This window comes from Pagrus major, chromosome 1 (genome assembly GCF_040436345.1).
Source record: "Pagrus major chromosome 1, Pma_NU_1.0".
Classification (NCBI taxonomy): domain Eukaryota; kingdom Metazoa; phylum Chordata; class Actinopteri; order Spariformes; family Sparidae; genus Pagrus; species Pagrus major.
The window spans coordinates 10,177,623-10,190,117 of NC_133215.1; the positions used below are offsets into that span (position 1 = coordinate 10,177,623).

Below are 12,495 nucleotides of genomic sequence, written 5' to 3' on the forward strand. Positions count from 1 at the left end.
TTCAGTACAAAACCTTTTTTTTTATTTTCTATGATCAAAACTGCAAAACATCTAGAAAAATATACAACAAATGCTTAACCTTTCACAACATTTAACATTTGAAAATGGGAACATAAAAGAAAAGGAATATTCACATTTTCCCCATTAATGATAAAAGAACATTCATTTTTATTTCCTTTCTTTTACATATCAATGTTTTATATGTTTGCAATTATTGTTTAGGTCTGCCATTTTGTTTTTTTGTTTATAAGGTCAACCATGTTTTTACTTTTTTGTTTATTTTAAACGTCTCCACAGTAGCCGGAGTCGTTGGAGAGTTGTGAGTTGGAGCTGCGGTTGGAGGAAGAGTTCCATATGTCCAGGTTCATGTGTGGACCGAACGGGTTGAAGCTGGAGTACTGGATGGGCGCGCACCGCCCCTCTGGCTCCCTGCTGAAGGGAGAGTGAGGCGGGGTGATGGGGGACACGGGGGACATCGGGGCCGATCGCTCTGGGTGGAAGTGGCTCTGGTAGGGCTCGCTCTGCGGCGTCCAGATGGATCCAAACAGACTGGACATGGGGGAGAGGCTGCGGGTACCAGAGAAGTATGGCTGCAGAGGAGGAACAGACACATAGTATTCATTAGTTTATCACTGGTTTGTGTCAGTCAAAACCTGCCTAGAGAAACTGCATCCCACAGTCATATTTTCATGACCTTTTCTGACCTTTCCCACCTCTGTGCGCTGCTACCGTCGACCACTTAGCTGCCCGTTACCTACAGAGATGACCTGTCATTTCTCAGCTTCATAATCGTGTTTGTCCTTTTTTAGAATGACCTTTCCCCTGAAGTTTAGATGCAAATCAGCTACAAAGTCTCTCTATGCACTGTGAGAGATTACTTTGACCAGAGACTAGTGGCAGAACGATTATCGGCCCTGGCCGACACTGGCTCAGGTGATCGACTGGACTGGTAAATTACCTACAATGACTGGTTTTAGCATTAATTCTGAAAGATACAAAAACTTTGAAGCAGATTTGAGACCAACATTTACCTATATTAAAAAATGTAAACATTAAATAACATTAAAAAATAAATCTTTGTGTCGTGTTTAAAAATCTTATATCAGCTGATTATTAAACACTTTGGGCACGGACAATTTTGGGAAGTATTCCTCAATAAAGATTAACAACAAACTGATTCGTTCTGAGGAAGTATATTTTACTGTCGTCAAACTGCTACTGATTACAGCAACAGTAAATATTTGAGTTACTTCTGAAATCAACACTGTAGATTAAATTACAAAGGCTAGCAATTAAAATGTCATCAAAAATATATTCAACTAACTAACATTGTAAATTTACAGCTTACAGGACATTTATTTACCTGCTTGTACAACTAACCGCTCTTTTATTCCCTCTGCAATTCATCTTTTCAGTTTTCTGTAGATGTTTTTGTTGATTTAATTGCTTTTCATGTTACTTATCGTTGATCAAACTATTAATCAACGTCTTCTATTTAGTACAGATTCTGTTATTCAACTGAACTTGGCATTTTTTAAAATTTAATTTTATTGAATTTTATTCTTATTTTATTTGTTAGTCATTATTTTTGTGTCTACATGTTACTGGATGTTTCAGTATGTGTGCAAGGCAAGCTGTTCAAACAAATTTCCCCTGCTGGGGTTAATAAAGTCTGAATCTGAATTCCTTTTTGCGTGTCAGCTAAAATATTAAACCGTTACTGTGTCCCTGATTGAGCAATTTGGGACATTTGAATAACATGAGAAAAACTGCAGCTGTGCAAAAAGAAGAAGCAGCAAACTAAAGAGAAGTTTATATAAACCCACTTTCAGTGGACTGAGTCTATTAAACCAGATGCTCCTTCTTCCTCATTTCTGCTCAGACACTGAGAGCAAAGTGATGAAAGTCCAGGAGCTGATGACTTCCTCCTCTAAATGCCACACGAGTCACACCAGACAAACTGCTGGTGTGTTTGGAGTCGTTACAACCAACCACAGTTACAAACATCCTGTTTTATACCAAATCTGGATATTAATGGGAGCATCACAGGTTGTCAGTGAGCACCGGCGGGGTGGCACATTAGGAGGATCTAATCAGAGGTTTCAGGCATCAACCTGCTCTCTCAAAAGGACAGACGACAACAAAAGTGCTACTGTGATAACAACATAATCACAGCACAATGTGTTGTGTAAACAATCGTGCTTTCCCCCTCGTTTCCCTCTTTGTGTTTTTAAAGATTTATTGTTGTCATGTCACACATCGTCTATATCGCAATTTTTACCATCATGTTACTGAAACCTGCATTTCACTTTTACAAGATTACACAACGTAAACCACATCCTGTAAATCTATATTTAAGTGCAATTCTGCATCGCTCAGGAAATTTTACTTCTGACATTTTAACTTCTCTTGGTTTATTTATGTGCCTGAAGTTTGGCAATATTAATCTGATTTCATGTCACAATGTTTTTGACACCAGACCTTAGTTACCAAATTGATATATGCAGTAGTACGCTGAGGTTTGGTATGTGGTGTGATTTTTGAAAAAAGTCAAGAAATGAGGATATGATGGCCTGGCTGGTAGAGATTGGTAGAGGACGATTCATTAAAATCTAACTGAATAGTAACGTGTGTGACAAAAACAGGGGTCTTATAAAGTAATTGTTGTTCTTCATAAGCTACACAAACAAAAAAAAAAAGATGTTTGATTTTTGTTTTTTGTAAAACATGAGAAATCTGATGCAAAAATTGTCATTCTTACTAATCGTAAATCATAAAAATAAACTGCATTATGATTTTTTCACCATATCGCGTAGCCAGGGGAAAAAAAGGGGGAAAAATAATGCCGTCTGTAAGTCCTGGAAGAGGTCATTTTACCTACATCATGAGATAGTAGAGCAGGAATGATTGATTGATTAGTTGTTCAACAAAGATTTTTTGAAAGCGAAAACTCTTTGCTAGAAAACATGGTTGCGGCTTCTGAAATGTGAAGATCTGAAGCTCTTCTTGTGTCTTAATATGATACTAAACGGAACATGTGAAAAGGAGAAAAAAGCGAAAGCGTAAACTGAAAATCTCTTCAGGTTTTGGATTGTTGAACGGATAAAACAACTGAAGATATCATGTTGGGCTCTAGGATAATGCATCGTCATGATGTTCTGACATTTTATACTCAAAATGACTAGGGAAGAAAATCTGCCATTAGTTGTCAAGTGCACACCCACTGACTGTTTAAACCATATGAGTTTAATATTGTGAGTCGTCACCTTGCTGCCCACGCAGGCTGCTGTGTCCCAGGTTGAGGGCGATTCCTGAGGCTGTTCCTCACTCCAGGTGCTCTGACTGCAGTGTGCAGCGTTCTGGCTCTCCTGAGCGGGAAAACCACTCGGAAACGTTCCATTGCCTGCAAAATGATCGGATCAAACGGTCAATGCTTGTAACTGTTTCAAGAAGTTATATCGTCTGCTGCTTGAGAGTACAGAGTGTAACATGAATACATAATATGGAAGAGAGTACGAGGAAACTGTACCTATGTAGTTGCCTTCCTCACAGTAGGTGTAAGGACTGTTGCATTGGCTGTTGGCACTGCTCCAAGTAAACCTGCAGGAAACAAGGAAACCGTTGATCTGACGGCTTTAACGGGGCCAGATAAAACACTTTACTGCAGCACTAGGACGGTCATTATTCAAACTGTAAACCAGTATCAGGTGCCATACCATATCAGATCTGCAGTATGTGCTTACTAACAAAAGTGCAGTTTACACAGAGAGCTGAAGTTACATGAAGGTAATCAAGTTTTACATGAACACACAGGGACCAGTCACCAGAACCCCCTTAAAGGGGCACACACACACGCAAGATGTACATAAATTCCTTTTCAGCAGACAGACGTGCATTCAAACGCCTACCCGTTGTAGGACGCGGTGGTTGCTGGCTGAGGTATGTAGGGCAGAGCTTCGGTGGTGTTGTATCTGAACTCAGTGGTGAGGGGGATGGATGGAGCCGACCACGTCTCTTCAGGCACATACTGACCTGTCAGATCTGAGGAAGCGCACAACAACTCTCCATTAGAAATCAGAGCAATCGCACAATCCTTCTTTTACTAAAGACATGGACAGGTGTTAATTTCAGACTCTGCTTTTACTTAAATATATAAATATAGGTATTTACTGTGAACGTCTTTCTCCATGTTCCTCTCCACTCCTGCAGCAACAGCAGCAAAACTGGGGGCGAAGCTGGACGCTGTGGGATCTGGGCTTTGGCACTGGTCTTTACGGTACAAGCTGTTCATGCTGAGCAGAGAGAAGGCAAAGTTCATAAGTCAAACACAGAATGAATAGAAACAACTGTATGTGTAAGTTGATGCAAAGTAGATAAACAGGTTTTTACTCCTTGATTCACAGGACTTAATAAAATATATAAGAGCATTTTTTGTTGAGGCTAACACAATTATTAGAGCCCCTTCTTGGATCTGTGTCTGTTATTCTGAGTTACCTGAGAGCCTTGTAGTTTGTATTCATGGTCTGGTAGCAGTCCCGCTCTACTGGGTAGACGCCGTACTGCATGGAGTCCCCTGTAAAAACCAACAAGTCAAAAATCTGTTATTCACGGCTCTCATCTGTGATAAAATACCAGCTACAGTCTGTAATAGTGTGCTAACAGTTCTGGTTTTCCTCGATAAGGCAGTGTACAAGCGTTCTTTACTTTTTCTAGATGAGGTAGTGCAGGCATGTGTTCGGGCGCTCGCGTCTTTGTCGCCCTCCATGCTGCTGGCGCTGCTCCAGCTGCCCCAGCTCCCCCTGCTGGCCCTCACGCTGCCTGACGAGCTGCCGGAGTCCGAGCCAGACTCGCACACTCCACCGCCACGCCGCTCTGTGGCGCACTTCCGTCGAGTACGAGCGGGACACACACCTGCTGGACATCAACAAAAGCCAGTGAGACCACAACCAAAGTGTTGAGTTAATAAAGCTGGTGAGCAGTGTGACTGGAGGCCCACCGTTCTGTTTGAGGGGGCTCTCAGTGCTCTGTCCAGGCTTTGGTGCTTCTGACTTGGAGCCGTTGCAGCAGCGGTTCCTGTTGCGGGTTCCACTGATGTTCCGGTCCCCTGTTTTCCAGTCAGGTTCTTTCTCCCTCTCTGGCATCACTACGACATTGTGCTCAGGAGCACTGCGGCAGCAACCACACAGAAACTTTTATAAAACATCTGATCTTACTGTTTGGTGCTTTATAACACTGTCACTGTTCGATGTAGTTCTTTGTTTGAGACTATCATTAGATTTTACTCGGGAATTTCAGAACAACTGTAAATTGTACGGTTGCCCCAAATCCCATTTTCCTTTCAAAGCTTCAGCGAGGGGGGAAGCTATCAAACTTGTCATAATTATTTACTTAAATACTTTGCCATTATTGTAATTATGAGACAATAAAGATTTCATTATCAGAAATCAGCCACTGCACTCGCCTCCAGAGTCTCAAAGGCCAAACTGACAAGTGAGCATTGAGCTCCATTTCCCACACTTTATCAGCCTTTTGCCTCTTTTTTGTCTCCTTCCTGTGTCTACTGAATTGGATGTTGATTACCATGGCAAGGGCAGAAGTTTCGAAGCATTCGGGCCAGCCCTAGTTAACTGAATAATAGATTACATCAAAGGTAAAGTGAAGCCTACCTGGAGACATTTTCTGTCTTCCTGCGACTCCTCTTTCCCTTATTATTTCCTGAAGCAGAGCCAGTCTCTGCACTCTGTGCTTTCTTTTTCTGGCCTTTCCCATCTTCTCTTAGCTGGAAGAAGAAAAAATACTTTTTTGATCAGAAGATCAGATTATATGCTTTGCAAAGTGCCTGAGTCACTTTAAATTCTATATTTATCCTTACCTCCATTTCAGAACCGTCCCTTTTCTCAGAATCGATCTTCTCTGCATAGTGCTCAGTGCAGCTCTTCTCTACCGGGCTACATACTAACAGGCCTGGTCTAGGTCCTGGACTCAGTGTGACGTTAGCTGGAAAACCAGCAGGTATTTCCATGGGAAACATAACTGCTGCTGCCACTCTATCTTCTACAGTGCTGTGGGGGTCTTCTTTCAAGTCTGCCGGTGCCTTTTTTTCCAGCTCACTGATGAATGCTGGTTCATTGTTGTTGCAGACATCAGGGTCTGGTGTCAGAGGAGGGTCCGGCGTCAGGTCCTCATGCTCTTCATCCATCACCACAGCACCACTGGCTGTGGTGGACAAGCTGCTCTTGTATTTGGTGTAATACAGTGAAACCTTATGCTTCTTCTGTGTTTGGGACGGGGTGACTGAGGAGCTTTTCTTCGACGTTTGAGGACGCTGGGCGGGGCTGTTGGCCAGGGCTGGAGAGCCACGCCCCTTACCTTTGTCTGAGGTGTGACAGGTGTCCACGTAGCTCTTACAACTGCCCTTTGTTTTACTGCACAAACAAGACACAAAATGACAAATATTTAGCATTTTAATTCCAGAAAAAATCCACTTGCAATATTTGTCTTTATGCTGGAGCTAACAGTCTTTAAAAAACTGTGGACGTACTTCACTCCATTGGGTGTGATGTTATTAACATGACCGTTATCCCGAGACAGGACAGAGTTGTGGTTGCTCCTGATGCTGGGTGTAGAGAACTCATTCAGGATATACTGGGCCTGATGAAAGGCCATCAGACACACACCAAACAGGGAGAAGCTGAAACACAAACAGAAACAACAGATTTCATCAGAGTGTCTGACAATGTGTTACACCTTTGGTACACATCCAACAACTGGAAAACAATGACTTACTACAGGGATTAGTTCCACTAACCATTAACTTAACGATTAATTGTTCTACAGTAAAAATGCCCAACCCTAATCATGTTAGCTAGGTATCATATTCCAAATGCAGAGTGACTGGACAAACAGTGTGGCAGGTTTAACTTTTGGTAAGCCTTGTGACATCTCCATGTTTGCATATTCAAATATGTTCATAAATGAATAAAAACAACATTCACATGTCTTGTGGAAGGGAATGTCAGCAGGGTTGGGCCGATGGAAACATATTCAAACCAGTTTGATAATAAGCCAGACCAGTAATACAAAATATTACCACTAGGTGTCACATGAGCCCACAAATGACAGTGTAACTGTGTGACATATTGTGTTTTTATCTCTCACAACAAACATTTAACTTTTCTTCTTCTTCTAAAGTTTAACATCAAAATAGTAAATAATATTAGACCTCGGCCAAGTGCAACAATGGAAGTAGCTACATTTTAAATTGTGTATGGAAACCGTGTAAGTCAATATGCTTTCCACAACACGATACAGGAAGTGTTGCAGGAAGTAATGCAGTAGGAGTGGCTCAAACAAGGCTTCACAATAAACTACTGTGTATCGTACACTGTACAGATTGTAAAGCACACTGGGGCAATGTGATCTGTGACTTTGGGCTACATAATTAAAATTGACTTGACTTGATTAAGTCGGTCTCTTAAAATTAAACCAGTTACAGCGTGTACACTGCACTGGAAAAAAATGAACAAAACTAGAAACCATCCCAACCTGAATCATCAATGATCTATGATTTACTTAAGTTACTAACCATGTGAAGATGAGGGTGACCACCCAGAACGTTTCTTCCCAGCTGGGACCAGGAACCACCTGAGCGCAGAGAGGCAACATGTGGTGGGGCAGCGTCACATTGAGGGTGAAAGGGAAAGAAGTGCCGCGTGAAGTCACCAGGGTGAGGTCCCGGATGACCCAGGATGAGGTGAAGTCTGGGGTAAACCTGATGACACAGGCAGGTAGAGACAGTGAGACAGGAAGAGAAGAGAAACAGGGAGATTAAAAGCAAGAGGGAGGTATATTTAGGACATTGCATCAAGATGAAAAGAGGAAGAGAGAAAGTAGAAAATAGAAAATGAGTAACCAGATGTGGGTTCTGCCACAGCCGAAGAAAAAAAGAAGAAAAAACCTTGTTCTTCTTAAGACTAACTAATATAAGATGTTACAGGACAACATTACTCAAATATTAAGTGACAACAATAAAGAAAAAATCCTAATTAAACATGTAATAAAATTCCACTTACGCGATGGTGATCTCAGAGGAGGTGTTGTGGTTGAGGCTGAAGGGGCGACACTGCAACACCTCGAAGCCGAATCCCTGACACTTATATCCATTAATATTCATCGACATGACTGTCAGAGGAAGCTCGCCGGCATTCTCCACCTTGAAACTCTTCCTGATGGCGAAGAGCGGTTTGTTGGTGCGCAGACCTGCAAGTGACAGACATTGAAGTTCAACCATGTGTTCGTTCTTTTACCTTATCTCTCTGTTAATAGTGAGGACATACGTCATGTACTGATATTAAGTTTTATCATTAATCTCACCATCACGACACTCCATCAGAGTTGACTGAGGAACATTGAAGCGCAGAGAGGCCCCTGGACCGGGCAGTTTGCCTCCGACTTTTAGCAGCTCTTTGGCCCCGTGGCCCTGCACCATCTTCATGTCAAACACCGTCAGGTTGTTCCTGAAATGCAGTGAAAAGACAAAGACCGTGTTTGACAGAACGAAGATTGCTCTCAACATGATACAAACATGTTTTAGTAACAACATAAACAGTGTTTCTGATAATACAATAAAGTCCTACAGATTACATTTTTCCAATTATTTTTTTTTCTTATTTGTTCTTTGGTACCTTGTACTTAATCAAAATTAATATATATTTATACATCATAGAGTAATAATCAGATTCTTTGCACCGCTGCAATGCACTTAAGCTGAAAAGCAGATGCCTGGAAAATGAAGAGTCAGGGCTTTTTCAGACAGAATCAGGTGTTGTGGCAATTAGCCATAAGGTCATGCGGCGGTGTGGGCGCGTTTTTCCATGGCCCGTTTGTTGTGAACTATACTGCCACCTTATGGATCAACTGGGGTTAATGCGCCTAAAACAGTTTGTCAACCGGCGTTAAACAACCGAGGGGAAGCTGCTACGTTGCTCTCCTATGAGCATGCTGGTCCTGCTAGTGATCGTTTGTCCACACTGACAGATTATTAATAACCAGGATGGGAGGCAGATCATTACGGCTGTTTTTTAAACTGCGGCAAAAGACCAAATTGAGTGAAACATAACGTTATACAAAGAAATGTTCGTTGTGTTCCTGCTGCAGCATTTAGCCACCCCACTAGTGTACCTGCAACTGTACTGTCCTACTCTGCCTCTGATCTGCAGGTCGTGGCTTCGTCCAAGGACGAGTCATAATCTGGCATGCCAGTCATACACCAATTGTCTGCATCAACAGACAAAAGAAAGTGCTTTAACTGGTGCACATGGCCAAATTGAGTGAATACACATGAATTATGTTACACTCCATTGTGTTTCTTGTTATTCCATTCATGCTGCTAGTCTGATCACCAGCGTATGTAATTGGCGACCGCAACGTGACATCAGGTTGCATTTCTCCAGAAGTGAAATCTGTTTTCAATGCAATGCCTGATTCTGTCTGAGTGGGCCCTAACAGGCTTTTATCAAGGACTGCATTTTGCCAGGTCACAGCACAAAAGCCCTGGTGTTAATAACATAATCAGTGCTGGCGTAATTCCATTTAGCTGCTTTGCCCTCACGGTCCTGGTATTGTGCATGCTGACTAACTGTCAGTCAGAGCCAATGTAAATGATTTTCATAACATAAATGTTATTCATTGTGCTTTTACAGGTCAAAATGTCTGCTGTGAAAAAGGTCTATGAAACTCTGTAAATGAAACCTGAATAAACACAGTGACTCACACAAACTCATCCTACTATATGAATCAGTACCTGATGACGAGAATGGTAGTGGTGGGTTTGTGGTCAGAGGGAGTAAAGACCACAGCGACTTCTCTGGCCTCCCAGGGCTGCAGCAGCAGACGCAGGACACCTTCTCCTGTCATGTCCTCCACACTCTCACCTGCCTGCACACAAACACACAGAGAAGAGAGGAAACAGGTTTGTAGGAAAATCAACACGGGCAACACTAAAGCACAACAAGAGTGAGAATGCTGTCCGTGCAGTTAATGAATCAATTAAGTTGGCAAGCGTGAGTAAATATTAAAAGATTAAAGAGTGTCACAACTTTGTTTCACAGGAACGTTCTCAGGATTTACCTTTGGGAGAGAAGCCAACAGAGAAAACTCTGTAGTGCTGATGTTGACAGAGAGGGGGCTGATATTAAACCTGCCAATCAAAACAGAGGAAACTGTTTGACAAATCAACTTGAGAAAAGTGCTGGAGCAATTCTTCAAACAGGACACACAAAGAACTGAAGTTGTATCATTCTCTGCAATATTAAACTTTTACTGTTGACAGTGTACCATTTGGTTAGGAGGTCCAGGGCCTCCATGGGAGCTGGGTACAGGGAGAGGATCCGAATCTCTACAGAAACAACTGAAGAGGAAGGATTCTTCAGCGTGAATGTCTTCACCTGAAACACAAAAACAAGTATTTTCTTTTTGCTGCAGACAAATGTCAAAAATACATTTTAAATATACAACATTTTTACTGAAGAATCGTGAAGTGTCGCCCACCTTGCTCTCATTGACAGGTGTAGCACCAAAGTCCAGAGGTAAGGACGTCTCTACAGGAAGTCTAGGCCACCTGAGAATACAAAAGGAATCACATGATTTATGATGTTAGTGTAACGGTGGATTACAAGACACAAAAAAAGCTGTGTGTTGCATTTAAGACTCACCTGCATGGCAGCTTGTCTTTGTGACTCTGCCATCGAGAGCAGAGCTCAGCAGCCAGTTTGCCGTCTACAGGCCAAGACGAGGAGAAAAAGTCTGGGAGGAGGGAACGCTGCCACTCTAAACGACCTAATGGGACATTAGAGGAGAAAAAAACAAAAAAACATGAACAATAAAAAAAAACCCTCTACTTTATTAAGACTTTTGGTGCCGTGTCTCACCTGTTTCAGACAATCTAAGTGGGCAAGGTCGTCCACACTCTCGCTCTGCCTCAAACACCACTTCCCCCTGCTGACAGACACATCATGTTAATAACTGGCCACTACAGTGTTTCCCAAAGCCCAAGATGACGTCCTCAAATGTTTTGTTTTGTCCACAACCCAAAGATATTTAGTTCACTGTCATAGAGGAGCAAATTAAGAAGCTAGAAACAGAGAATTTGAACCTTTTTTTCTTGATTACCACAATAGTTTGTGATTTATTTAATAGCTGACAACTAATCAACTAATCATTGCATCTCTAAACTAGAGCTGGTATTTCACCTTGAAAGGAGTAGAGTGGAAGTAGAGAGGAACGTGCAGGGCTTGTCCCAGGCTGGTATCCAGACTCAGAGTGGACAGCTCGCTGACAGGCAGGGCCCTGCTGAGCAGCTGGAGGGACAGAATACGCCAGCAGCCCTGGGGAACTGTCAGTGGACCGCTGAAGTTTGTCACCTAACAGACAGGGGGCAGCAGAGACTTTAGTATCAAATCCAGAATTCAGTTGGCATAAACTAAAACAAAGTTTGCAGTAATCTTATCTGCTTCCTATCATTACATGAGGCTGTGGTGAATTCATACCTTCATTATTCCCTGCAGCTTCTGTGAGAGGCTAGCGTTCGTCACTGTGAGGGGCAGGAGGAGGGAGTTTGTCAGCCACAGGTCCACCTTGTCTGCACCTCTTTGTTTCACCTGGAACAGGCTGGATAAATCCTCCTCGGTCCGTCTGCAGACAGCAACAACAAATTGACACCAAAATGCTCAAGTTATTAGTATCACATGTTAGCTGTTGAAGCATTTAGACATTTTAACAATTGTACTTAACTTATCTTCATCACAACAGGAACAATACATGTGTACTTTCAACTGTCTGTCACTAGCTACAGCCAGTGTTTTTAAACTATGTTTTTATTCATTTTTATTTCTAATGGTTTCTTAGGACAATGTGAGCATGAAAAGGCAAAAGGTCTCAACATTACCTGTGTGCGATATGTAGTCCAGGAAAGCTGGGTGTTGTCTGGTTTCCCAGAATTTTTAAACTGATATGAGTTGTGCACTTCCTCTCGTGGCCTGGCAAAGACCCTGATACAAGAAACAAAACTGTTCAAATATTCAGAGACATTTGGGTCAAATGCAATTACACTTAAAGGATATTACAAGAATTAAGAGGAAGTTATTTTAACTGAAGTGAGCGTTCACCTCTGCAGGCAAGTGCAGCCACTTCAGTGAAGTTTTTTGCTTCTGGTCTCAGCAGAACCTGATTAAAGTCCAGGCCGGCCTCCACTTTTGAGAGCACCTGCATGTCCTAGGGATATAAATCACCTTGTCAAAGCCTATAAATTGACACCTATAATACTCATAATAAAACAGAACAACAAAAACACCTCACCTTTACATAGAGCTTCTTGCCTCCAGAATTTATCATATAAACTCCTATTTTTGGTTCCCCTGTAAGAAAAAAAAAAATCAGCCAAATACAAACAGTGTACATACAGTATGTAGAGAATACCATACTAAATGTATGGATAGA

General features: G+C 42.0%; 1 protein-coding gene across 4 annotated transcripts in view; it reads right to left on the reverse strand.

Annotated features, from left to right (window-relative positions):
* Window positions 1-12,495, reverse strand: part of tmem131l (transmembrane 131 like) — a 34,476-nt gene continuing 21,981 nt past the window's right edge. The window contains exons 10-34 of one of the 4 annotated variants that reach the window (XM_073464352.1): window positions 12,355-12,413; window positions 12,165-12,270; window positions 11,945-12,047; window positions 11,547-11,691; window positions 11,250-11,420; window positions 10,929-10,995; window positions 10,713-10,836; window positions 10,549-10,618; window positions 10,336-10,445; window positions 10,129-10,198; window positions 9,803-9,936; window positions 8,374-8,516; window positions 8,073-8,259; window positions 7,586-7,771; window positions 6,542-6,691; window positions 5,873-6,425; window positions 5,667-5,779; window positions 4,997-5,166; window positions 4,705-4,911; window positions 4,495-4,573; window positions 4,171-4,292; window positions 3,909-4,041; window positions 3,530-3,600; window positions 3,267-3,403; window positions 1-590 (exon numbers count right to left, since the gene is read on the reverse strand). In XM_073464352.1, coding sequence (XP_073320453.1) covers window positions 282-590; window positions 3,267-3,403; window positions 3,530-3,600; window positions 3,909-4,041; window positions 4,171-4,292; window positions 4,495-4,573; window positions 4,705-4,911; window positions 4,997-5,166; window positions 5,667-5,779; window positions 5,873-6,425; window positions 6,542-6,691; window positions 7,586-7,771; window positions 8,073-8,259; window positions 8,374-8,516; window positions 9,803-9,936; window positions 10,129-10,198; window positions 10,336-10,445; window positions 10,549-10,618; window positions 10,713-10,836; window positions 10,929-10,995; window positions 11,250-11,420; window positions 11,547-11,691; window positions 11,945-12,047; window positions 12,165-12,270; window positions 12,355-12,413 — 3,719 coding nt within the window. In that variant the 3' untranslated portion in view covers window positions 1-281. Of the gene's footprint in view, window positions 591-3,266; window positions 3,404-3,529; window positions 3,601-3,908; window positions 4,042-4,170; window positions 4,293-4,494; window positions 4,574-4,704; window positions 4,915-4,996; window positions 5,167-5,666; window positions 5,780-5,872; window positions 6,426-6,541; window positions 6,692-7,585; window positions 7,772-8,072; window positions 8,260-8,373; window positions 8,517-9,802; window positions 9,937-10,128; window positions 10,199-10,335; window positions 10,446-10,548; window positions 10,619-10,712; window positions 10,837-10,928; window positions 10,999-11,249; window positions 11,421-11,546; window positions 11,692-11,944; window positions 12,048-12,164; window positions 12,271-12,354; window positions 12,414-12,495 lie in introns of all 4 variants that reach the window. The other 3 variants (XM_073464335.1, XM_073464344.1, XM_073464327.1) reach the window with 3 other exon arrangements.